The sequence below is a fragment of the Pezoporus occidentalis genome, unplaced genomic scaffold (assembly GCF_034315485.1).
Source record: "Pezoporus occidentalis ecotype Australia unplaced genomic scaffold, CSIRO_AGI_Poc_V1 ctg145, whole genome shotgun sequence".
In the NCBI taxonomy this organism is placed as follows: Eukaryota; Metazoa; Chordata; class Aves; order Psittaciformes; family Psittacidae; genus Pezoporus; species Pezoporus occidentalis.
The window spans coordinates 1,933,606-1,958,902 of record NW_026913263.1 but is presented as its reverse complement, the minus strand read 5'-3'; the positions used below and the strand labels follow the sequence as shown (position 1 = coordinate 1,958,902).

General features: G+C 42.9%; 2 protein-coding genes across 4 annotated transcripts in view; both read right to left on the bottom strand.

Annotated features, from left to right (window-relative positions):
- Positions 1 to 3,485: 3,485 nt before the first annotated feature.
- MUSTN1 (musculoskeletal, embryonic nuclear protein 1) lies at positions 3,486 to 7,661 on the bottom strand. The gene is made up of 3 exons (XM_062610244.1): positions 7,426 to 7,661; positions 4,576 to 4,696; positions 3,486 to 3,813 (listed from the first exon to the last, which is right to left on the bottom strand). Exons 1-3 carry the CDS (start codon positions 7,432 to 7,434, stop codon positions 3,707 to 3,709), a joined length of 237 nt encoding a protein of 78 aa, XP_062466228.1. The 5' UTR covers positions 7,435 to 7,661; the 3' UTR covers positions 3,486 to 3,706.
- A 2,339-nt stretch (positions 7,662 to 10,000) lies between these two features.
- The window catches only part of STIMATE (STIM activating enhancer), a 36,658-nt gene continuing 21,361 nt past the window's right edge, over positions 10,001 to 25,297 (bottom strand). For 2 of the 3 annotated variants that reach the window (XM_062610240.1, XM_062610243.1), the window contains exons 4-8: positions 23,483 to 23,604; positions 16,745 to 16,857; positions 15,781 to 15,858; positions 14,769 to 14,918; positions 10,001 to 14,028 (exon numbers count right to left, since the gene is read on the bottom strand). In XM_062610240.1, the coding sequence (XP_062466224.1) occupies positions 13,912 to 14,028; positions 14,769 to 14,918; positions 15,781 to 15,858; positions 16,745 to 16,857; positions 23,483 to 23,604 (580 nt within the window). In that variant the 3' untranslated portion in view covers positions 10,001 to 13,911. The remainder of the gene's footprint in view (positions 14,029 to 14,768; positions 14,919 to 15,780; positions 15,859 to 16,744; positions 16,858 to 23,482; positions 23,605 to 25,297) is intronic. The other variant, XM_062610241.1, reaches the window with a different exon arrangement.

The window sequence follows — 25,297 nt, the reverse complement described above, 5'->3', positions numbered from 1 at the left end:
CCTCCACGATTTCCCTCCCTGTCTGCCATGTGCTGGCAGCTCCAGGCTAGCAGACAGCCCCTTCTCAACTACACCTGCTCTTTGTCCACGCAAAACCACTTTTCCATATTGCTTCTTTGACCTTATTCCCCCTCGCCCTTATAACTCCATGGTGGATGATGCCATTAATTGTGCTAAACACAAAGGTCCTGTGGAAATACATGCATCTGTGTTCGGTTCATTGCCATTTTACAGACAAAGTGCCCAGGTGGAGAGCATGCTTCTAGTGGCCTCGGATTTGCAAGGAGATGCTAGTGCAGGGCTCAGCCATTTATTTCTTTGACAGTCATTTACAAGTTCACCATAAAGAGTCTGTTGAACACAGCCTGGTCTTACAACACTTGTGCTTTAAGTAAGTCTTTAACAAATAAACCACCCTTCTTTCAGACAGACTGTTGGTATGCAGATGCCGTACTGCTTATAGCAGGGCGTGTAAATAGGTATATCTGAACAGAGACAAAACTGCTCTGCATTTGATTCATTTCTACAACTTTGAGTCTTTAATCCCTTAAAGCACACTGGATTACACGCTTAGTGGCCTAAGATCCCCAAGAGCCAAAGCCTTAGCTTTAATTAAGTGGATCTGTCATCAGTTCTCTAATACCCACATGTAAAACCACACGGCCCTTAAAGAGCTGCTTTAACTGCGCAGCTTTAGGCTGCGTGGTCAGCCCTGCCCTGCTCGTGGGTTCATGTGCCTGTGCAAACCACCACTAGCGGCTGTCCCCGCTGCTGTGCAGTGCCCACTGCTGCTGGCACACGGGGCACCAGCCCCATGGCACACGGCGCTTCTTACTGAAGAGAATGAACACGCTCTAAAGTGACTTCAGATCACCCTGGAGGAAGGATCTAAACCCACTGTGGGAACAAGAGAGTCTTTTGACTGCAAAATCACTTAAAAACTCAAACCCGGGGGCTTTGTTCAGATACTTCTCTGTCACTGATTCTTGTTAAGAAAATGAGGGGGAAAATGAAGAAAACACATTTTCCATGTTTGGACTTACTGGATTTGCAAGGCTGAAGAAAAAGATAACAGGCAGCTTCGTGTATTTGTTCCTCTCACCTACAACCATCTCCTGTCCTCCCAAAGCAGCCAGTAACCTCCAGTGCAGCAGCCAGTAACCTCCAGTGCAGCAGCCAGTAACCTCCAGTGCAGCAGCCAGTAACCTCCAGTGCAGCAGCCAGTAACCTCCAGTGCAGCAGCCAGTAACCTCCAGTGCAGCAGCCAGTAACCTCCAGTGCAGCAGCCAGTAACCTCCAGTGCAGCAGCCAGTAACCTCCAGCGCAGCAGCCAGGCTGGGGACAGAGGGGATTCCTGCAGTTCATGCAGGAGAGCATGGACTTGTCTGTCACAAATTGGGATCAGCTGTCTCAGGGATACGCTTTAACCTCCAACGCATATTTTTCAGAGGAGGCCCCTATTAAAGGACAAAACCCAAAATGAAATGCCTCGTCCTGAGCACTCACTGTCACACTGGGAAGCATCACCCGCTATTGAACCTGAGGACATCCTGGAAATAAAGCTGTCTGCCAAATCCCTGTTCCTGGCAGCTGATAACTTCCTTTGCTTCCCTGCTGTGTCTGTGGGACACAGGTTTCTGTGCAGCACCAGCATACCCTAAAGCCAGCTCTGAATCACAGCACGCCCCTCTCGGGCCACCCAAATTCGCAATACCAAGTCACTTGTCTCCTGCAGAAGAAAGCAACAACATTTTGTCCCCCTCTTCCCTCTCCATAATTTTCCCAATTATTAAACAACCTCCTGCCAACCTCTCATCACAGATTAATTAAGGAGTCTTTGTTAAACCTGAAGCAGGGGTAGATTTAGTGCTCCGAGGGTGGGAACTATCTTCAAAGCTCTAGGAGAGTCTTTGCCGAAGGAAAACCCTGCGCTGAGGTACCTGTGAAATGCCCAGAGCCCACAGAGAAATAGCATCCGGCAAAGAGAGGAGGCAGGGTCTTGGGAGATGCTGCAAATAATTATCTTTGAAATGGACAAAATGGGGCAGGGCAATGCACCAGCAATATCTTCATATTTTTGAGGAAACTTCCCCCTTAAACCCAGATGATTTACTGCTTCCTTAGAATCATAGAATAGGGCTGGAAAAGACCTTAAGATCATCCAGTTCCAACCCCCCTGCCATGGGCAGGGACACCTCACACTAAACCATCTCACCCAAGGCCTCGTCCAACCTGGCCTTGAACACTGCCAGGGATGGAGCATTCACAACCTCCCTGGGCAACCCATTCCAGTGCCTCACCACCCTCACAGGAAAGAATTTCCTCCTTAGATCCAATCTAAACTTCCCCTGTTTAAGTTTGAACCCGTTACCCCTTGTCCTGTCACTACAGTCCCTAATGAAGAGTCCCTCCCCAGCATCCCTATAGGCCCCCTTCAGATACTGGAAGGCTGCTATGAGGTCTCCACACAGCTTCTCTTCTCCAGGCTGAACAGCCCCAACTTCCTCAGCCTGTCTTCATACAGGAGGTGCTCCAGTCCCTGATCATCCTCGTGGCCTCCTCTGGACTTGTTCCAACAGTTCCATGTCCTTTTTATGTTGAGGACACCAGAACTGCACACAATGCTCCAGGTGAGGTCTCACAAGAGAGAGCAGAGGGGCAGGATCATGTGAGGCCCATTTCCCAGTCTCTCTGGGAGCTTCGTGGACATTGGCGTGTTTCATCCATCAGGTGTTCGGGACACAAAAGCCAAACACAAAATACTTCACAGTGCACAGAGCCTTTCGATATCACTTTTACCTCTTAACCAGGTGTAGCCTGTACAAACTCACAGTAAGCCCTAAAGTAAAGCATCACTTACCCTGCCAGGGACTCGGGCTGTGTGAAAAGCACGCCAGGTGCCGAGAAAGCAGAAGATCATCCGTGTCTGAGCGAAGATCCAGCCGAGGGAAGTCACTCCATTTTGTGACCTCAGAGGCAAGCAGGTTTGATGTTTAACGCAGCAAACCCAGATGTGGGGTTAAGGCTGCGGTCTGTGTGATGCCCTTTAACCGGCTCCTCCTCAGCCCCTCCTTGGTGTGAAGCTCTTGCTCTGCCGCCGTGCACCCGGGTGGTTGTTTCTGTGTTTGACAGGCCAGATCAGAGCTTGCAATGCCAAAGCAGCCACACCATCAATGTAAGCCTAAACGTGAGGGTGAAAGGCAGGGACCCAGAGGTGGAGTGCAAGCTGGATCATTTATTGCAATGGTTACACAGTATTTATATGCTTCCAAGCACTTAGCCAAGCACATCTGGGTTTGCCTTGTGGTTACATCAGGTGAAAGGTCTAGAAACCCTCTTTCCAGTTCCAACACCTTCCAAGCACCAGTCAGGGATGGGTCACTCCTAATTGCCTGCTGTAGCTCCTCCTTCGCATGGTCTCTGACAGTTTTGATGCGTTCCAAGCCCCACACCTAAAGTGAGACCAGTCACCACACCGTGCCACGTTGTGTCCAACATCTTTTTATTAAACCATTATGGCAAACACCACTTAATACATAGAAAGCATGTAACAAAAATGGATATGGAAGTTATAGCCTTTGGCACGTGCCTATTCCCTACTTAATGACTTACAGTAGGAATTAGCTACTTCGGTCTGCAGTGACTTTAGTGTAAGGGGCAGAAATGTGGGGAAAGGTCACAACAACAACAACATCCAGCTCCACCATCAGCCAAAGACGCTCTTGGCCGGCGCTTCTTTCGGTTTCTCAAAGACTGTTTCACCCCCTGTCCGATCCCGGCTGAATATGGAAGGTGCTGCAGAGCCCATTTGTTCTTGGAAAAGAAAACCGGGAGAGCAGTCAGTGAAGTAAAGTAGCTCACCGAACTCAGAGTGAAACTAGCGCTGCTGAAAGCCATACATACACGTGATAGAATACTTAAATCAACTTCCCAGACCTTCAAGGACAGTGCTCCCATCCCAAGCACACAGCAGCTGACAGCATCTGCAGGTGGTCACTGCCATAGACTGGCCCCAAATCCCTACAGGTGCTTTAGAAACCTGGAAACTACTGAGGTCCAGGCTCTTACACTGAAAAGAGGTTAAGATCGGTAATTTTTCCTTATGCTGTCCCACTGGAAGTGCAGAGGCAACGCAAGTCCAGAGCACCAGGAGTGCTCAGGGCAAGCAGCCGTTCTCTTCTCTCTCAATTTCTGCCTTTTATCCCCCCCAGTTTCTGCTTCATCTCAAACACGAAGTCCTGCAATTGTGAGGCCAGAAATCCCCAAATCTATGGCCACACTCCCAATGTTCCACTCGGGCAGTCACTGACATCGACTACGGTCCCAGGGCTTGGTTGGAACCCTCATTCAGAAAGCAGTCAGGGATTTCCCTCTGCTTTGTCCACATCAGAGCCCTCTTGGCTCCTCCTGGTGCCATCAGGGTGCTGGATGCAAAGCCCTGTGCAGCCAGGCCAGGCCAGGCCAGGCAGCGCACTGCTGGCTGCTCTTCCAGAGGCACACTCTTTCTCTTGAAAAGAGCAATTATGACATTTTGTTATGGAAGACTGCTTGCTCATTTCCATCCAGGAGACTTACCACACTGCTTCATCACTTGGTAGGTTTTGGATTTGATTTCCTGGTTTTTGGAAAGGTTTCCTCTGGCTCCTTTGAGGTCTTCTTCCTTCATGGGAGGACGCTTCTTTTTCACGGGGGCTGGCTAAGAAACAGACATATTGCCCACGCATCAGTATTTTGTGTTTAGAAGCACAGGGAACAAAGCTGCCTCAACCCAAAGGCTACAGCATGCAGAGTTGCTAACACAATATTCCACCTATTTGAACTCGGACTGTACACTGGGCTACTCCAAATGTTTGCACCACCGTGATTTCACTGCCCTCGCCGAAATCGGTTGCCTCTATTACGGTGCTGAAATTGCTTTCTGATTGTTCAGCCTTTGAAAGGGTTGTTGAATTTTTACTTTTATTTTTGTTTTGTTTTAAAGTTCTCTCTGCCCAGCCCAGCCTGGTCGTTCTGCAGGTACGGACTGGGAATTCAGGAATTTGTCCAGCATTTGGGAAGGAAAACGTCATTACCAAGCCGTGCTTGTGCCTCAGTCTACTCTGTACCTCTTTGGAAAATCAGAGATTCTGAAGTCTGGCTTGATTTAGCTGGAATAAACTGAACACTTGACCTGTTGCTACTGATCTTAAGTTTAGGTAACAAAAGTATCTGAGCACTCACCACGCTGTCTACAAGCATGTACTGAACATGTCTGAAACGGTGGACCCAGAGCACGGCGAAGGAAAGCCGATGCAGGAACAGATGTATCATCAAGAGGTGCACTGCAATGTCCAAGTACTGATCTGTTTACAGCCTACCCTACCCCTGCCTCTACATTAGGACTTCCAAGCCAGACACAATGCCAGTCACCAATTGGGAACAGCCAGCACAGTTAACATTCCCTCTTCAGTTGACTCTCAAAGACAGATGGACAAGGTCCCACCAGGCAGACCTTGCAGCAGGGTGCAGGGGCACAGGAGATATGATTAAAAGCAAGAGACACCCCCTCCCTGCCACTCCAACACTAACGGGTTTGCAGGCTGAACCATCAATGAGAAACTACTCTATCGATCGCTACACATGGAGAGCTTCCGACATTGGGTTCTGGCAGCGGTGGAGCCCATTACACATTTCTAGGCGCCATCCATAAAGCTAAAAACAGTTATGGAGGGAAAGAAGCCCCTCAAGAGCCACAGGTGGCAGGAGCAGCAAGTCCCAGGGAGCTTTCAGAGACAGCACATGCACGCCTGGCTCTTGGAAGGGTGGGCTGGCTGCACTGGAGCCTGCCGCATGTTTCCTGCTGGCTGTGAATTCCCAGGAACGCTCGGAATAGCTCGCTGTCAATCCCATTTGAGCGTGTTGTGGGAAACAAAACATTAACAAGACCTCTGGGGAGAACACTTTACGAGTAGCCAAAGCAAGCAATGGGAAAGGGTGGTAGCAAGTCCTTCAAAATTCCCAACAGCTTTTGGCCTGCTAGCTGTTTAACCAAACATCCCTGCAGCCATGGTTTCATTTGTCCATCGGGGATGAAAATCAGGATGCGATGGGAACAGTCCCCCATGCCCATGGCACGGTCCACAGCCAGCCAATACAGACCTGTGCTGACTCCCAGACAGAAAGGGGAACCCCCATATGCTTTGTTGACGGGAATACAAAACCTGCTAAGGTCCTTCATGCATGACTGGCAAGGGACTTCTTTCCCCCGGGATGAGGGCCTTCTTGGGGACAGGGAAAGGAAAGGAGGCTCTTGAGATGCACTGAGCCGCAGCCAGGCTGAGCAGAACTGTTGAGTTTCCCCTTGGCATTTTAAAACAAACCCTTTCGAGCTTTTCCAGCACTGACTTGCTGCGGACTAGTCAGTGCCCAGCTGAAAAGCACCAATGCTGCACCGAAAGGTTACTGTGAGCCACAGAGGTGAGCCCTGGACCTGTCAGTGTCCTGGTCACAGGACTGCTAACTGCTCCCAAGGCAAGTGTGTTTGTAAGCAGGGTTTGCCAGGAGCGATTCCCAGCTGGCACAGCAGTGCAGCCCACGCTTTATCTCCTCCTGTCAACAAGTCAGAACGCGTTGGGTCACAAGATTTATGGCTGGTTTTTAAAGTCTCTTTGGAGTCAAGAAAATCAGCCGAACTGAGCTACTCTGTGTGGCTGAAGGATTGTGCTCTTCTACCATTCCCACGTTCTTACCCCTCCATCACATCCCACCCACCCATCATGTAAAATTCTCACTCTGCCAGGCACACGTCGTGTTGAAAACCTAAAGCTTAAGTGAAAACCTCAGTATTTCTGAGGTAATTTTGAGAGCACTTTGAAACACTGATTATTGGGGAACACAGTAAAGACAAACCATTAGTTACAAACTTAACAAAACGTCAGTCTCAAATACCATATCTGAACAGTTACAACTGCCAGTATGCTCCCTCCTTTCCTGCACCTGAAGTTTCACACATGTAAGCTTTACAGAGCAGCACACTCCAGTGCAGCCACATCCTTTCAAAACTACTGCCGAAATTTCCAATCACTGTCTGAGGAAGCATGCTGGAAAAGTGGAAACCATTCCTTCTGTGAACCATCCCAAACCAGAGCAGTGGAAATGGCTTTTCCCTTCCTGCAGAAATATTTATGGCAAAGCAGGCCATTTTTAAACCAGAACATTTTAAATTAACCATGCAGAGGGCAGCTGCTTTTCTTCATCACATAATCCCTCCTAGCAACTTACTTGTTAAAATACATAAGCAGAGTGTTTAAATACTTCAACACAAACAAGTCACACGAGCAGAAACACAGAATTCATGGGTTAACTCGCCAACAAACTACAGAGCATCCAAAGCAGCAGCATGTTTGCCAGGCACCCTGCTCTAAGGAGGACCACATCTCCCAGTACCTGTGACATAACTGCGGTGCTCAGTCCACCGGAATCCCTTCCGAGGTTGTTTCCCTTTGATTAAATCCAGCCTGTGAGCTCTGCAAATGCCTGTTTTCTTCCTTGACTTATATAGAGCATCTCACATGAAGTCATTAGATGGGTCATTTTCCCAAACCAGAAGCCCGGATGATTCAGGTTGACTGAGGCTGTTGTTGTTGGAAGCGTTATTCTTAGCCATGACGAGGGTTTGCGGTATTTACTGTGCCCCGTGCCTGGGGAGGGATGGAGCTGGGACTGACGGGAGCAGACAGCTGAGGCACCGGCACCGCAGGGAAGCCCCAGCCACTACAAAAACGAATTCCTGAGACTCTGCTGGGGCTCTATTTATAACTTTAAAAGGCAAAACTTTGTTATGGCCACAAAATTGGGCTCTGAATCCTCTTGATGGGGGGGGGGGGGAAGTGTTTGCATTCCTTTTGTAGTATAACAAAAGATGCATTTTCTAAAGATTATATGAACCTTCTATCAAAAGCATAGCATTGTGCCCTAAACCACTTTTGCACAGGGATCTTTAACAGAAGAGTATTTTGTGCTTTTAGGAGAGCTGATACATTAGGGCATGGTTTTACTTCTACAGTTCTGCTAGGCTTGCTCTGATGTCAGCTCTTACACAACAGAGAGTAAAATCACTTTCTACTTACAGCACTATTTAAGTTTGATTATCTCACCTGTCATCTGTATAGGAATAGCTTACTCAGACACGGCTACCATGTTCCCTACTACATATGCTGACAGTAGAAAAACCTTTTCCAGGGTTTTTAATGTTTAACCCATGGCTTAGTAAACAAGGGGAAATGTTTCCTCAGAACAACAGCACCTTTTAGTGAGCTAACAAAGCACAGGAATAATGTATCAACTTCAGGAAAAACAGCAGATTTTTTTCTACTATACAAATTACTCAGATGCTTCTATACAGCTCCAGACGCATCACTGTTCTGATGCTGTTTATTACAACAGGAAAATAACATTCTGCATGGTTAAACCAAATATTTAGAATTCAAGGCACTGAGCTGCTTTTTCCCTTCAGCTTTCAGGATTGCTTCATTTAATGGGTACTAAATACTCCTCACTCACACAGAGCTTACAGATGATTTGACTTCTCCTCCAAGAAACCGCCAACATCCCTCAGTGCACGGACAGACTTGATAAGTTGAAGATTATTCTCTGAATTCCATTTAAGGTGGTGGCGGGTATGGGGCTGCCTGAAGGTAGTAGGTGGAAACCCTAACCCTAATGGGTAAACAGAGGAGCTACAGAGGTAGTAGTGGATCAAATCTGTGCAGGTCCAGCCCAGCGGAACACACTAAATTTCTTCCATCAAAACAGGCAGGGGTGACAGCAACAGCAGCTCACTGAGAACAGGATTTCTGCTCTACTCTTGCATAAAGGTATCAACCTCTACTTGCACCCTAAAACTTTAACATAATAACAAAAAATTGTTCACCTGCACGTGGTCGCGTTACAGCTTCACAGTGAGCCAGCTCCCATCCTACACAGTCATCCTCATTCCTCCAGCATTCTGGAATGCCATACCTCCATGGGAAGCTGGAAAGTTAAGATGGCATCTTTCTGCCCAACAAAACAGGAAAACAAACAAGCGAGGCTACATTCATTTTGCTGGGTATAACAAAGGAAGTCCAGGGGCTTGCTGCAGACACTGACAATCAAAGAAGCTGTTTCCCAGGAACTTAAGAGACAATCTTAGCACTGACAGCACTGCTGCCCTCTTTTCTTTTTGCATGGTTCTGGGAAGTAAAGTGAGCAAAGAAGGTATTGGTCACCTCCAGCATGTTGGCTATTGGCTCTGGAACTAGACATTCCCACGTGGCCCTTTTCTGTCCTCAAGGAGGTACTACACGAGTTCTGTGATACACAGCACTGCACAAGCAAACTTCTCAACGGGATGCTCAGACGTCGTCCCTCTGCTTGAATTTCTGCTATTTGCTGCAAACAAATCAGGAGGGCAATGAGAAAAAACAGGTTAACAAGTTACTGAATTAGGCCACGCCTCTACCAAAGGGCAGGCAAATTTAGATATTTCTGAGCTTACACATTTGTTGTTGGCAGCAACCAGAAGGTCTGGCTTTGCCTGAGCCGAAAGCAGGCTGTGACCATCAGCTGTGCGGTTAAAGCATTTTCACAGCATCCTGCACTCCCAGAAGGCCCGAGGTCAATGTGCTGCAATCCCAGGAGTTCTCAGGCTGCCCATCAAAGGTTTTATTTTCAGCATGAAAACGTATACGGTGATTCTCCCTTTGTGCACACGCGGAGGGCAAAAACCCTCCAGAGGGAGCAGATCCCAGAGGAGCCTGCAAGAATTCTTAGTCATAAACAAAACGTGCTACTTAAGAACAGCAGTCCCTCCAAGTGAAATGGAACTTGCTGTTAAGGTAAGGTAACTGAAATTAATACCAACATGAGAGTGCCAAAAATTAGATCTGCAGCTCAAAACCAGTAGCCAAACCCACTCCCCACAGCAGCACTTTATGAACATTGAAACACACTTTTAAACAGAACAAGCATAAAACAAGTGTACAAATCTGTAATAAGTCAAACTTTATTGTAAACCATTATACAATGTAATTACATCAGATACCCTTAAAAGTTTAAGGTAACACCACTGATTTAACAATATGGTCCAAACAGAGGGCAGCAGAATACAGCTGTTGGTTTTGCTCACATAGGCTATACTCTGAATTTACTTACAAACAAACCCAACATTCAGTTTGAGACGGATACCCACGCAAGACAAACACACCTACAAAAGAGTCCCTTTTTTAAAGATACTGCAGTTTTACTTTGTAAAACCATAGTAGTAATTTTCAGTAATTGAACTGGAAACTTTACCTAAAAAAAGTCTGCACGCCTATGCTGTGGCTCTACTCTGACTCGATGTGCCTGAACATACTCACTTTCATTACTGCTTTCTCCTGTAAAAAGCACAGCAAAGTTGCAAACGTGGGTTAGTCAAGCACAGTGGCAGAAATTCCTTGTGATGCTGAGCTCTAGGCAGAGCCCATGCCTCCCTCCCCAGGCACAGCTGGAATGAGAGCAGACACCTGCGGAGGGGATTGCTTTGCATTGCTCTAATTTGCAACTCAGTTTCTGAGTTTTCCCTGAAGAAAAGCTATAGTACATTTTAGTTAGCAACATTAACAAACAGCATTTACCTACTTAAAGAAAGACAAGGGGACTTGAACATATTAAAGCCAGAACTTGAAAACCACATCTTAGACAGCACTAGTGTTTTAAGTTTATGCAGATGTGTCACAGATTCTAGAAACAGTTAATACATTTGGGTTGACCATTAGTGGTAAATTCAATCTCCGCTAACACTTCTGTGTCTCTTCTTTAAGTTACAATCCCTTTCTCTTACTTCAGCATATCCTACATAGCTTATTTTCATTAAACAGAATCCCATTTCTTAAGCACAGCCTGAATTAAACCTTTCCTATGAGCTGTCATGAAGTACGTTTACCAGGCACAAATTTAGAGCAATAATTCGAGGATACTGCAAAGTCATCATGTTCTAGTACTACTACTGGGCCAACTCTTTATGAAAAGTTTATTTCAGACTGTACAGCCAACACATTTCAATGAACAGTAAAACATAGTGAAGCACGAGGCACATACTTCCTTCTCCCACATACAAGCTCTGCACACAGAGCACTTGTGCTGCTTGCACCTACTACATGAATTCCAATTTTTATCTTATAAAGAGAGAAACTGCCAATTTTACATTTCCATCTCTTTAACATAATAAAAAGGAATGAATAGGAAAAAAAAACCCACCAACAAAACAAACAATTCCTACCCAGTTTTTGTTACTTGGCTAAGATTGTAAATAAATTTACCTTAGTAGAGAAGGGTAGAGCTGTTTTCCCCCCTCCTGTTACTACTGTGGTATTCAAAATACTTCTGTCTCTTTGGCTCACAGTGCTTTACTACATCATCTTGCTAGGCATATCAAAATCTCAAACCAAGTGACATTAAAGCACTTAAGACATGAACAATTAGGCATTCATATAACTTTGCTACAAACATCTTCAAGAAACTGCTCCATAGTGCTTTACACTGTTTTGTAGTTGGTCAGTAAGTTTGAGGTCTGCTCAAAACAAACATTTTTACATGATTAAGGCCATAATTTTATACTAACAGTTCACAGACTAAACATGAGACTAGAAACAGAAATAATTCGATAATTTAGGTAACTGGAGAAAAAGAGGGTAAAAGAAGATAAAATGAAAACTCATACAGTTAAATTTGTGTGTGCTGCTCAGTTACCTCTGATGGCTGACGAGGACAGCAAGGGCTGGGCAGTGTTGAACAGCTTTATTTCACTACCTGAAATAGAACAAATCCTACGCTAAAACATTAAAATGCTGACATCTGCAACAAGAGCCAGTCCTAGCTGTTAAGCCCCTTCCAAAAAGTGAGCTGTATGAGACTATTCTGTGCATGAAAATGAATTCTTTGAAGTACTGTGCTTTTGGAGATATGCGCCCGCCCAGTGGTACATAGTCAGTGAAGATGCAAGTCACAATCAATGAGAAAAAAACACCAACAACCAACCCCTAAAACAGAGGCAACACTGATTAGGGACATATTCTAAAGGGGGGGGGGGAATAACTCAATTAAGCTTCCATTGTCCTTAGTTTCTAGATTTAGTCTAAAAGAAACACTAAAACTTATTGCAGTTATTACATGTCAGTGCACAGTAACAAAGGTCAGTAGCTCAACTAAACGAGCAAATATTAGGGTTGGTAAAATGCCCCGTCTAGCTGGCCGGGCACCTGAAGTCTCAGAGCACTCTGGTCACCTCAGCAGCCAAGCAATGAAAAGCAATGCTGGAATAGTGAAAATAGGTACGGGAGCGCACAGTTCAGTATTTACTAAGGCCCATTTAAGTGGTCTGGATAATAAATCACATTAAGACCTAGTAAATCTATAAAAAAATGTAAAAAAATCTTAAAAAGTTCTGAGCAGTTTTCCAATGAAACTGTTTGGTTTAAGGCTTGGATCATTTCTGATGTCCAGATACTACAACAGATTTGCAGTTAAGGTCTGTTGTCACCTCTTTGACACATCGCCTTGTCCTGCACAAGGTTTGACTGAGCAAGGAAAGCTGTCAGAAACAATCATTGAGAAAACATGCAAAGCTAAAGGATGTCACTGAAAACATGCTTGCCAGGTTTCAGATCAGCACGTGTTGTCAGTTATGAGAAGACAGACACTGAAAATCACAGGAATTCTGGAGTAGCAATTGTGTTATACCTCTTGGGATTTTTCTTAAGGACTAAAGGATAATCAGACTTTATGGAAATTAAACAGGAGAAATCTTTTTTCAGGATATTAAAAAGAAGACTGCTTTTCCAACAAAAACCAAGGAACAGAATTAGTTGCGCTATTACAGCACAACTGCTTCAGTCAGGTCACCGTCTTGTACCATGGGCCCTATATAACAAAAAGCATAAGGAACATTCCATCTCTTCTGGGTCATTTGAGAGGTATGCACAAGAGACTTGCAGAAACAAATAATTACAGTCATCCATAGACACTAGTTTCACAAATAACCTATCACAACAGATTTTTGTTATACACTAAAGTGCACGTTTGTCAAATATGCAAACACCACCTCCTATTAAAAAAGGTATTGTCAAATTATGTGGTCAGAAGCACACTTAGAACTGCATTTTTTTGTGGTATTTGGTGACTTCAGCACTGACAGAGCTCTTCTCTCTGCAATCCCTTTGTCTTAAACCAGGACACAAGGATAAATAAGATTTTTACTACAAATCTTTTGACCTGCTCTGCACAAAAAAAGGGAACTGCACCCTTTTTTCTGACAAAGAGAATCTTTAAATACAACTGTATGAAAATATAACTTAAATATAAAATAGTCAAATAGATTTGAGGAGACTTGGAAAAAAATCTTTGTTCCACCTATTAGTTCCATAGGTACCCGGTAGCAAGTAAACATTTGTACTTAAAAAAATAACGTTAAGTTACAGCTTGTAACCATAAACTATTCTGCTCTAGGAATTATGCTGCAAAAGCCAGTTTTAGTAATAAAACACACTCCTTTAACTTAGTTGATTCTGATGCCTTTTCGAGAACATCTTAAACTGCACCATCGGTAACCACAAGTGAAAGATTGCTGCATCTGCTTCCTGGGATCTTCTCTGACGTGTCAGATACAAATCCCCTTAGCGACTAGTCCTTAACAACGCTGTATTTTTCACACATGATGGAAACACATTCTTGCATATTGGTCAGTGTGTCTGTAGTGCAACTGAACTGGAAGCCTTCCAACCATCTGCGTTCTGTTGGTAGACCTTGCTTTTAAGTCACTTTGTATGAAAAGGGAGACGCAATTGCAACATTAAACGCCACCGACTGAAGTTTTTGCCATGAAACCTGCAAATACACAGGTCAGGGAATTTGTCATACAGGCAGACCAAAGCGATGCTTCTTCTTTTTAATGGGTTTTAAGTTGGTCAGTCTACGCAAGTCCTCTTCAGCATCTGATTCCTCCATCTCATCGTCTGCTGAAATAAGGATCTAAAAACAAATTACAGTTTCTGAGTAACATGGATCAAAGTCACACTCTTTCTTCGTTCTACTTTTAACCTTTTTTCATGCTTGCAAAGTACCTTATTGTTTACTCAAGAGCAAGCTTACAGAACACAGTTTGGTTTTACTGCCAGTACCATCAAACAACATCAGACATCCCCTCTGGAACCTCTAGTATATTTCAAAGAAAGATGCATATGTATTAATGTCTACTACAGTCACTGACTCTAAACCCAAAGAACTGATAAAGAAAACCCCATATAAATAGTACTGTCTGTAACACAGAAAAGTTATGTTAACCACCTAAAGCTAACTTACCTTCTAAGATACCACACATCATTCATCTGAACTGAAAACTGCCCACTTAATATAATTTAGAACAAAATTATGCTAAAGCAAGGATATAAATACTTCTCCAAAGTCAGGACAGTTGCCTCCACCAGCTTCCTCTCTTTAAGCTTTAAACTCTCTAAGCTAGAATTGTCTATTAGTTTTGTATTCTGTGTGGGCTTTCTCAGAAGCATCTGTAACACAGTTCACCTCTGATATTCACACATATTATGATGTCTTCCTGCTGGTCTGGAGAGAAGATAACTACCATTAGTGGTGCAACAATGCCATTCTGCTGAACTGGATTTCAACTGCAAATGCTAGGAACTACCATTAGAAGTACATGAGGGATGAACTGGATTGATACTGTATTAATTGCAATAATTAACTGTACGTACTTCTGACTCTGACTCTTCATGTGATGCTGCTCTCCTGTATCGGACTTTACTTCCATTTCTTGAATCTTGTCCTGCTTCCTTTTCTTCAAGTTTAGCTTTTGTCTTCCCTTTCTTCATAAGAAAATTATCTACTACCCAGAACATTAATGCCTGTTAAGGACAAGGGGGAAGCGACAGTTCAGTGTTCCTCAGAGTAGTACATGTTCATTTAGTCAGTATTTGGATAGAATTAGGAAAACTTGGCAAAAATTGTGAACTGGCCAAACAGGTACAATCTTTTACAGGCATAGCTGATTACACACTGCATGAATGCTCTAGAAAACAGCTACTTTATTCCTTTATAGGACAGAAGAAAATAAGAAAAGTAGCTGTTATTCAGAGTGATCATATATTAACTTTTCACGTAGAAATGTGACCGGTTTAGACAGACGTCTTAGTACAACAGACTTTAGGTTCTCAAAGGATAAAATCAATGCTTGAACAAACTGATGAAAGAAAAGAAAACACACCGGCAGTTATTAAATACAAGGACACCCACCACCTCTGGTTCTAGGCCCTAAATCCCAGATTGCTAGGAGAGTTTACTTTGGGAAGGATGACTGCTCACTTGCCCTTTTCTTCTGCTCTGTCATAGGCCAGCCACTATTTGCTATGGTCAGACACAGGATACTTCACAGAACAGCTATCCTTAGACCAACTGTTTCCCAAAGCAAATTTCATTGTAATTTTATAACCTCTATGGCAGTATTTCAGTATTACATTCAATCTACTGAAGTCATCATGCCAAAGAAGCATTTCTGCACCTCTCCTGAGCCTGGTTACTTGGCTTAATACGGATTTCAGCTTTGTAAAATCTACGTAGCCAGACATCTTATTCATTCTTTAACACCCTTCCTCTTGAGAACTTAAGCACCAAGGTACACTGTGCTTTAAGGACTAATGTTAACTAACAAACACACGGCTGAAAGATATCCAAGTAAACATCTCACAGAAGCATGAAAGTTGTACTAACATTAACAAAGAAGGGAACTATCAGCATGACGATAGCCAGCTCCAGCTGGGGGTTCTCTATAGGGTTCAATAAAGCTACCTGTGAAAAGAAAAGGATTAAGTTCAAATCATAGCAGCATGTGCACATAACTGGATTAGTAAGTGCAATTGTTCATGTACCAGCTATTGCTACAGAAACAATTCATATGAACCAAAAAAGGACAGCTTTGCAGAAAAGGAAAGTACTTAGGACAGCTTGTAAATCACCACAGATACTAAGCGGGGCTGGCAAGAAACTTCTCTCTGTCACGTTTGTTTACAGAAGTCTGAAAAGCTGTGTTGGAATCATCCCGAACATTTCAGAGCTGCACGTTCCCCAGGAACGGAATTCATAAACAGAACAGAGATTTACAAAACACACAAGATGGGTCCCAAAGTAGTCCAGAACGCACAATAGGACTGACTGGTTTTAATGGGCTATAACACTAGGCACTATTACTTTGAGTAATACATTGCCCACGTTCTGTCAAAATTGTTATCAGCAATGGCTTCACTAATCCATTGCAAGTTTCTAAAATTTCATAGTCTACATCTATTAAAAAGGTCAAGCAAGGAAAATCCGTTAAAATACTGCAAATCCAAAATAGCTGTAAGTAAGGGTTAAAGAATTAAGAAAAAGAAGAATGACTTTGGGGCTTCAAGAGCACTCAGACAAGGAGACAGAATAAAATTTTAGATACTGCAGTATATAAAACCCCCTCCAAAATATGGTGGGATGCTCCTGGCAATGGATGCCAGAAAGCCTAAGTAGTAGCCTTAACTAGTGTCCTAATCCAACAAAACCAACATACCAGTACCAGAGTTACATGGCATTGACTGTAGATAGTTACGATGCTTGAGCCAAACCAATAAACACTATTAGAAGTCTATTGCTTTACAGCTTCCACCTGAAATTCATGTCTGTAAAATGCTGTAAAAATACAAACCTCTTTCCACTGAGGTATAAGCAGCACTATAATGATGATGGTTTTCTCAAATGTCATAATCAATATGTACAGAGCACATTGGCCCACCCAAGCAGTGCACTGCAGTGGGTCACCTGCAGGAAAGAAGAAAGGTTCTATATATGCACAGGGTTGATTTGACTTCACAGTAAACATTTTAGATAAGCAGTATAAGAAGAGGCAGGGCAGCTATGTCCTCTTAAAGTGCCTTCTCCAGTCTCCTTGGTGCTGCTCCTTCCCCTCCCTCAGCCTCACAACTTGCAGAAACTATCAGTTAGAACCTGAATGTAACAGGACTTCATCCAGTTCAGCAGTACCTGGTTATACGCTCATTGTTTTACATAATGCTGATGGAAGCAAGACAGACATGGCTGTGTTACTTTTGTTTCTCATCAAATTGTTATTCTTGACCCTCTACCATGAAGCATTAAGTTTCTTAATAGGGAAACATAGCTGAAGAAAAACATATATCCCTTTAGTCTAAGCAGAAAGGTGAAGATTTCTGCTGCTCTCCCAGTGCTACCTTAAACGTATTTTTTTCTCTCTACAAAGTTGGTTACCATAACTAACCAATCATAACTGAAGCAACAGATGCAAGAGATGCTATGAAGAATTTAACTGAACAAAAAAATTAAGATGATCACATTTTAGTTTCAATCTGAAAGGGTCTGAAACTCTACAGCACTCATTGTGGCAGAGTGAAAACCTGAGTCTATTAAGTTATCTGTCAGGACAGAACAACAAATATTTGAACATGAAAACTTATGTAGACTACTATGAAAGCAATGAGAGAGGAAAGGACAAAAAAATAAAGGGATAAAAGAGGACTGATAAGCCCAGCAAGCTTCACAGGTGAGGTTAAAGCAGCACTTCACTGGAAACCAAAAGGAAGCTTTGGAGGGAGGTGTTAGCTCTTTGTTCTTCACAATAGCTTCCACATCTTCAAAGCCAGCTTAAAACTCATGGTCTGGGGATGAACAATTAAATAAAATTCAGATGCTTTTATGTATTTGTAATGCAGAGTGGAGAGTTGCTACTTCCTTTTCTGAAATATTTCTGAAAGGCTTTCAGTATTAATACCTGGTAATAGTCTTGAGACTTACTGTTTGCTGCTTAAATGCTATGAAGAAAAACATGAATCAGACTGGGGTCCAAACCAAAGAGAACTTTCTAAACAAGTTTTACAGTAAGAGCCAGCGATCAACACTCAACGGCCCAAGAGGGAAATGGTTTAAATGCTCAAGTTTTGCTGTTATACACCAGAGTTTATAGCTTCTGTTTAAAAAAAAAGTTAGAAAATTGAAGAAGGGAACCATCAGTATCTAAGTTGAGCAACTGTGATTCTGCTGAAGACACAAGGCCTGAATCAGATTTGAGAATTACAGCTTAGCAATTAATTTCCATACTCCACATTTTTATTAGCATTCTCTAGCTTTATTAACTACCTTTAGCTACAGATCTACCACTGAAACTTTACCGGTTTATTCTAAGCTCTTTTCCAACCTGTATTTCATTTATAAAAGCACAGACAGCTATAGCAATTTGCACCTATTCCAACTCTGTCACATGAGATTTCTGAACGTCCAGGAATTGTGAAACTCTGTATTAAGAGTGTTGTGCGCTATCGCCAGTGAACGTTTTGTTCAGTGGTGGTTTTGTGGGGAGGGTTGTCTGTTTTCCTTGGTGTACGACTGAAATTAGACATTGCATATGTTACATTCTACCTAAGGGTTTTGTGTGCCCTACTGCTTCTACAAAATGATCTCTCAGCTCTAACTACAAGCAGGGACACAGGGGTGTTCTTTACTTTGAATTTACCAAATCTTTTGACAACGTCCCGAAAGCACCCCGTAGGTAAGTTGAGGAGATATGGATTGGATGGGTGCATGTACAACGCTGACAGAAAGCAAAAAACCTTTCACAGTGGCAATGGTTAAGCACTGGAGTAGGTTACTCAAAAGGGTTCTTAAATATTAAACCATGGATAAATTAAAAGCTGGACTGGAGCCACCCTGAACAACCTGCTGCAGCTTTGAAGTTAACCCTGCTTCAAGCAGGAGGCTGGATCAGATGATCTCTGGAGAAAATTTCCAACCAAGCTTTTTTTTTTACCATTTTATAAACTATGCAATTCAAGGGGAAAAGTGGAAGTTAATAACATCACCAAGGAGGTGCTCCCAAGAATATCTGCGACATTTGTACATTCAAAGATTCAAATGACAATGCTCCTGTTGAAACCATAAAGCTCCACTTTCTAAAGTCTGACAGTCTCTCAAATTCTGATTTTATACCAGTCACGTATGAACTACATGTCTAGAATAAAACAGCAAGTCAGAAGAAATCTTACTGCAAGAAAAAGTGCATAAAGACTGAAACCAAAAAACGCTGAATCTTCAGTGGCAACTGCTGGGCAGAGAAAAACTAGTCTGTAGTAGCATAAGCTACCTGCATCAGCCACTTTGCAAGTTCATGTTTACAGACAGCTCTTGAACAAAATACCTGTGATTCTTCTGTCCTGGAACTTCTCTCTGTTGCTCAAATCCCGAGAAGTTTTCTCAAGAAAATGCCAAATCACAGAACTACTCCAAAATAAATTACAGAAGTTTTAAAGTAAGTCCCATCTACCCCATACAGCTCTGCAAGTCACAAAGAGCTAGGAGGGAAGAGATGCATCAAAGGCAATTTCTAAGCTTTGCCATCTGAGAAGCAAGGACAAGGAAAGAGACCACAGCACGATTTCGCTGCCAATAGAGCTCGTTGTCCCCAAGAGGGATTTGGTCACCTGTTTTCTACTCACAGCAGCTAAAGCAGCCTAAGACAAGAAGGGAAGGAGAACGCAGGGAACATTCTTCTTGCTACAGATCATAACTGTTCTTTACATACTCAAACATATTAACTGATTTTGCACTTCTATTAAAAATCCAGCTGCTGATGTAAGGAATCTGAAATCACAAAACTGGAAATATGAAGACAACTCTAATACTTTAAAACGCTGACATAAAAAAGCCCTGGAGGGAGTGCCATGCTACTTTGTTCAGAAATGAGCATGCAGCGCTGTTTTGCTGTACAAACAGCAGCCATTTATGAATGCTGGTATCTGGTATCTATTCTTTCCTTGAGGCATTTATGTTGAAAAACTGTCCTCCATATAAAGAAGAGGCTTTTAAAGCCAGCAGGACACTGCTATTTTTGTGACAGCTTCAAGTAGTGAATCACCAGGGATCAAGTAATAGAGCTAAGAAGGGAAATGAGCTCACAGTGAGAATTAACTTGAGACAAATGATTATTTAGGCTCTAGAAACATAAACATGGCCCAATCACAAGAAGAAACTTGTTAGGGGTGTGGGGGACACATGGGACTGCTGTTTGCCCCTGCTTGCAAACAAACTGAACTCACTCTGATCTCCAAGCTGAGGACTTGACTTTACCACTTCAGACAAACCACCACAACTTCCCGATACCTCTCAACAAGCAGAGCCTTCACCACCCATGCATGCTAAACATCCGTATTTCATTTCAAAATACTAAGTCTAAATACACTTGTGACCCCACAGGACTAAACTTTAGCTCCCTCTTCTACCCTACTTCATTATTTTAAATAATCTTATGAAAAATAAGTTTTCTTGGGGCCAAAGGGAAAAATTTTAAATAAACTGGTGACATGAAGGTTGTTACATCAGAAGCAACAGCAGTATTTAACAGGGCAGCAAACAATCCAATGCAACTTGTCCTTTCAGGCAGATTTCTAACACAGTCTAACCCTACTAACCTCACAGCCATTTCCAATAACTTTCCATCTGCTATTTGTCTTTATACCAGAAGGCTCTCCCACATGATTAACAGAAATCAGATTTACAATATGGTTTTTAATAGTCTTTATGATGGCTTGACTAAAACACCAACACGCTAAGGCTGGGACAGCACATTAATGAAGATACAGAAAAGAGTCACTAATAAAATGATCTGATATTGGAAAGAACAACTAAGTAAAGAGGACTCAGACAGTTTCATACATAGCTTACACACACACACACACAGAAATACTTCGAATCACAGAATAGTTAGGGTTGGAAAGGACCTTAAGATCATCCAGTTCCAACCCCCTGCCATGGGCAGGGACACCTCACACTAAACCATCTCACCCAAGGCTCTGTCCAACCTGGCCTTGAACACTGCCAGGGATGGAGCATTCACAACCTCCCTGGGCAACCCATTCCAGTGCCTCACCACCCAACAGGAAAGAATTTCCTCCTTAGATCCAATCTAAACTTCCCCTGTTTCAGTTTGAACCCGTTACCCCTTGTCCTACCACTACAGTCCCTAAGAATAGTCTTGAAGGCTGCTCTGAGGTCTCCACGCAGCCTTCTCTTCTCCAGGCTGAACAGCCCCAACTTTCTCACCCTGTCTCCATACAGGAGGTGCTCCAGCCCCTGATCATCCTCGTGGCCCTTCTCTGGACTTGTTCCAACAGTTCCATGTCCTTTTTATGTTGAGGACACCAGAACTGCACACAATGCTCCAGGTGAGGTCTCACAAGAGCAGAGGGGCAGGATCACCTCCTTCGCCCTGCTGGTCACGCTCCTTTTGATGCAGCCCAGGATACGGTTGTTTTCTGGGCTGCGAGCGCACACTGAAGCCGGCTCATGTTCATTTTCTCATCAACCAACACCCCCAAGTCCTTCTCTGCAGAGCTGCTCTGAATCTCTTCTCTGCCCAACCTGTAGCTGTGCCTGGCTTGATAAACAAGATCTTCTGATTCAGAATGATAATAACAGAGCAGTTGCAGCCCACCTCCACCACAGAACACAAGTAACAAGGTCCCCTTGTTGATTTTAAGGGCTGAGTTGCTCCATTCACAGATGCCTCACAGCTAATTAAAATAAAATCAGGTTCATTTTTGAAGTCAGAGACAGAATGAATACACTCCCCACATCTTCCCATCCACACAGACTTCTTCTTGTTAGAAGGACATGGAAATGAGAACAGACTACAGAAAAAAAAAAACAGAATGCTATTTCTTAGGAAGAAATAAAATCTGGTATTTGATGTGATTACAAACACCTATGTATAATTTTAATAGATACACCAAGTTTCTTTACTCTGAGTGGAAAGCCAGTTTTATATGGGCTATAATCTGTCTTTAAATGGCTTCAATCCAACCAGCTATCAGAAAATAGGACTTTGGGCAACAGTCTCAAAGCTCTGTCAGAAGGGATATCACAACAGTGTCTCAGCCCTCTCCTTGCCCTTTTCCCTTCCCTGGGCATTGCTGCTTATTTAAACCCTTAGAGACCCAAGTCTGGAGACTGATCTGGGGGAACTATTTACTCTTCTACATATGGTGAAGTTTCTGATGGTTCTGCTCTCTGAATCAGTTCCATGAAGAGTCAGATGTTCACCAGGCCAAAGAAAAGAGTGTATATACTGGACTGTGGCATGTGGCAATAAAAAGCAGATAAACAGAGTTGTGACACTGCTGATTTAAACAGCTTGAATGGCCACAAATGTTACCCTAAAAGATACACATTAAATCTACATAAATCTAAGAAAAAAGAAGAAAAAAAGCCCTAATGGTGTAAACAGTTATTTCTCCTAAGATAGATGCTTGTCATCACCACTATTTTAAACCTCTGGCATTAAAGCAAATAGCAGTTAATGCTATTCAGTTGTAAACTTCCCAAGCTCTTGAAATAGTTCATCTTGGCAAGGCCTTTACTTACTTGTTCTTAATTCTGTCAGCCACTTAGGATCATTAAAACTGAAGAAACCTACAGATCCTGAAAGCCTACCAACGATAACTATTGAATTGCTATGAAAGCTTTTACTTATCTTTTTTTTCCCCCCAAACCATAGGGAATTTTTATTTGCTTCTCTCTGATGAAGAGCCATAACTGCTGTCTTATGAGGCAATCTCTCCACCCATTCCTATCTCAAGGAGCTTCAAATGTAATTTTTAGCATCTATACAGAACTTCCATTCCCCACCAGCCAGACTAAGCAATCTGAAAATACCAGGTTGAACAGAATTAAATGTTGATGTGTATGATACTCATTTGCACCAGCAAATCCACAACCTGTGCACATCAGTGGACTTCCATGGCTAACATAATGGAAGATAAACCCCACAGCTTCATGTGAAAGTGATTTCACTAGCCTATTCCCTAGCCTGCTGGAAAGACATGCATTTTTCATCAATGATACAAACCCTGCATGCAGGAGCTTGAGTGATCACTACTTTAAGACAAGCACAGGTCATCTTGCCATTCTCTTCACTGAAGGTACGTGGCTGTTCATTTTAAAGAGGGCTGGCAGAGCTCTTAGCCCATATCATCAGACAATGGCATGCGGTTCAGTGAAGGCTTTAATAGGAAATGACCTTCCACCTATCATTTATTTAAAAGTGCTTCAGAGTAAATGTATCAGGCTGTTATTTTTTCCACGACATCAGCCGCTATCGCAATTTGTTCACCACTCCCAGAAAATAAAAAGGATGTTCAAGCAGTTGGTGTGAACTTGCTAAATGCTTAGAGAGTTGCTGAGCTTTCTAACGCAGAAGATGCATGCCGAGATATAGAATTTAAAAGAACCCTTATGAGAAGTCAAATGTTAAGGTGACCATTATAATCACTGTTTAACGATTTTAAGATGAGTTAACCATTAGCTGAAATATTCTGAGATTCCATCCTGAAAGTCATTTCAGTGCAAGAACAGAAACATTTACCATATTCACCAAAGCGAAGGGACTCCCACTGCTGCCACTCCACAATGCTGCTGACTGCACGTATACCAATGTAGATTAACAGCATCCCTAATGTGGCATCTAACAAGAAGTTGATAAGGTACCTGAAAGGAAAAATGCAAAAGAAAACAAGGAGCAGGGTCCATTTTATTCAAGGTTTAGGGTATTTTAACACCGTGATGGCTAGAAGATCTGTACATATGTTGAGAAGCCAGAATATCGAAAGTAATAATTTTCCAGCGTCCATAGTGACATTATTAGCCTAAAATTTAAACAGGCTTAGAAGAGTCTCAATATTTTGTTCCTGTCAATGTTAAGCTCCAGCCTCTATTTTCATGCGTGCACCTACGTACTCTATATAAATGCCAATATTAATTTTACTCCTTTAAATTAAATCCAGATTTCCATTTCACTGTTGCTCAGGTCACTCTGCATGGAAAGCCTGCCTCTGAGCAAAATTAAAGGAAGAAGAGGAAAAGGAATCTTACTTCTGCTTCAAGCAACTGGAGATCACTACGAGTTTCAAATTAATTCTTAAGTTCATTAAATGGTTCACCTGAAATTCAGAGCATTTTGTAAGTGAATCTGGTTTTTATTTGCTATCACCAAATGTACTGAATGAAACAGCAGGGGAGAAAGAGCCAACCATAAGACACACAGTAAATCCCTGCTACTGAGATTCTTGTTTGGTAATTCCAAATAGTTAAGGTAAACTCTAGAGCTATAGGAACTTATCTGCACAGATAAAAATAGCAAATCAGAGAACTGTGGGCTTTTGCTAGCTGTGGAGCAAATCCCTGCGGACAAAACTAGGAGAAAATGGAAAGCAAAGAAAGAGTATGTGCGTTCAGATCAGTAAAGGAGCAGTTGCTCTGACCCCCAAAATCCCATTCAAGAGCAGCTCAAGAATACAAATGAAGCGCTCATGCCCTTATTCGGCCAAGACTTACCCATAAACTTTCAAAAAATAAAATAAAATAAAAATAGTTATTTTCTAATAGCTGTGTGTCTAATTGGAGTTGTAATGAACTTCGTATTGGACAAACATTAAACCCAAAGTTTAGGGTCTGGCAGAGGAACGGCAGCATTCACAAGAACACAAGTCATTCTAAGGCCACAAGGGGCTGCTCTAAGTCTACAGCAGTAAGGCAGCCATGAGGAGCAGGGAGAAGAGATGTGCCAGTGCCAGCACCTATTTCACATCAAATTACAGAGCAGGCCAAGTACGCCCGATATTCCCAAGCACATCAGGCTCGGGACACGTAGGTAACATGCTCATTCTGTCATGCACCGCATTAACCCTGCTCAGGTGTCACCGGGGCACTGGCACTGATAACAAAAGCTGCTGCCACTATCAGATAAATGCATTTGGCTGAGTTCAGTGAGTAAAAGGCTGGGTTCATACAACCTTCCCCGTGTGCCGTGCACAACCAGCCCACTGCCCTGCACTACACAAGGAGGGTGCCGTTTGCTTGCTCTGCTTAAAATCCTTCAACCAACCACCCAGGTGTTTCAACAGATGTTTTATCAGCTTTGCTATTATCCCACACCTGCCTGAACTACAGCACTGCATTTCCAAACACAAATGGCAACTTTCAATTGTAGGTGCTTTCCAAGCTTTGAACCATGATGCTTTCCAAATGTACATTTTCTGGGTTTGCTCTGAAAACAGCCCACAAACTACAAACCAGGAAAGAACATAAAACTACCCATGTTTGAATTTCCTCAGCAACATTATTACTATTTAAAGTCACAGACAGAAACATGGCTTTTACTCACTAATTTTGACCCACTTGG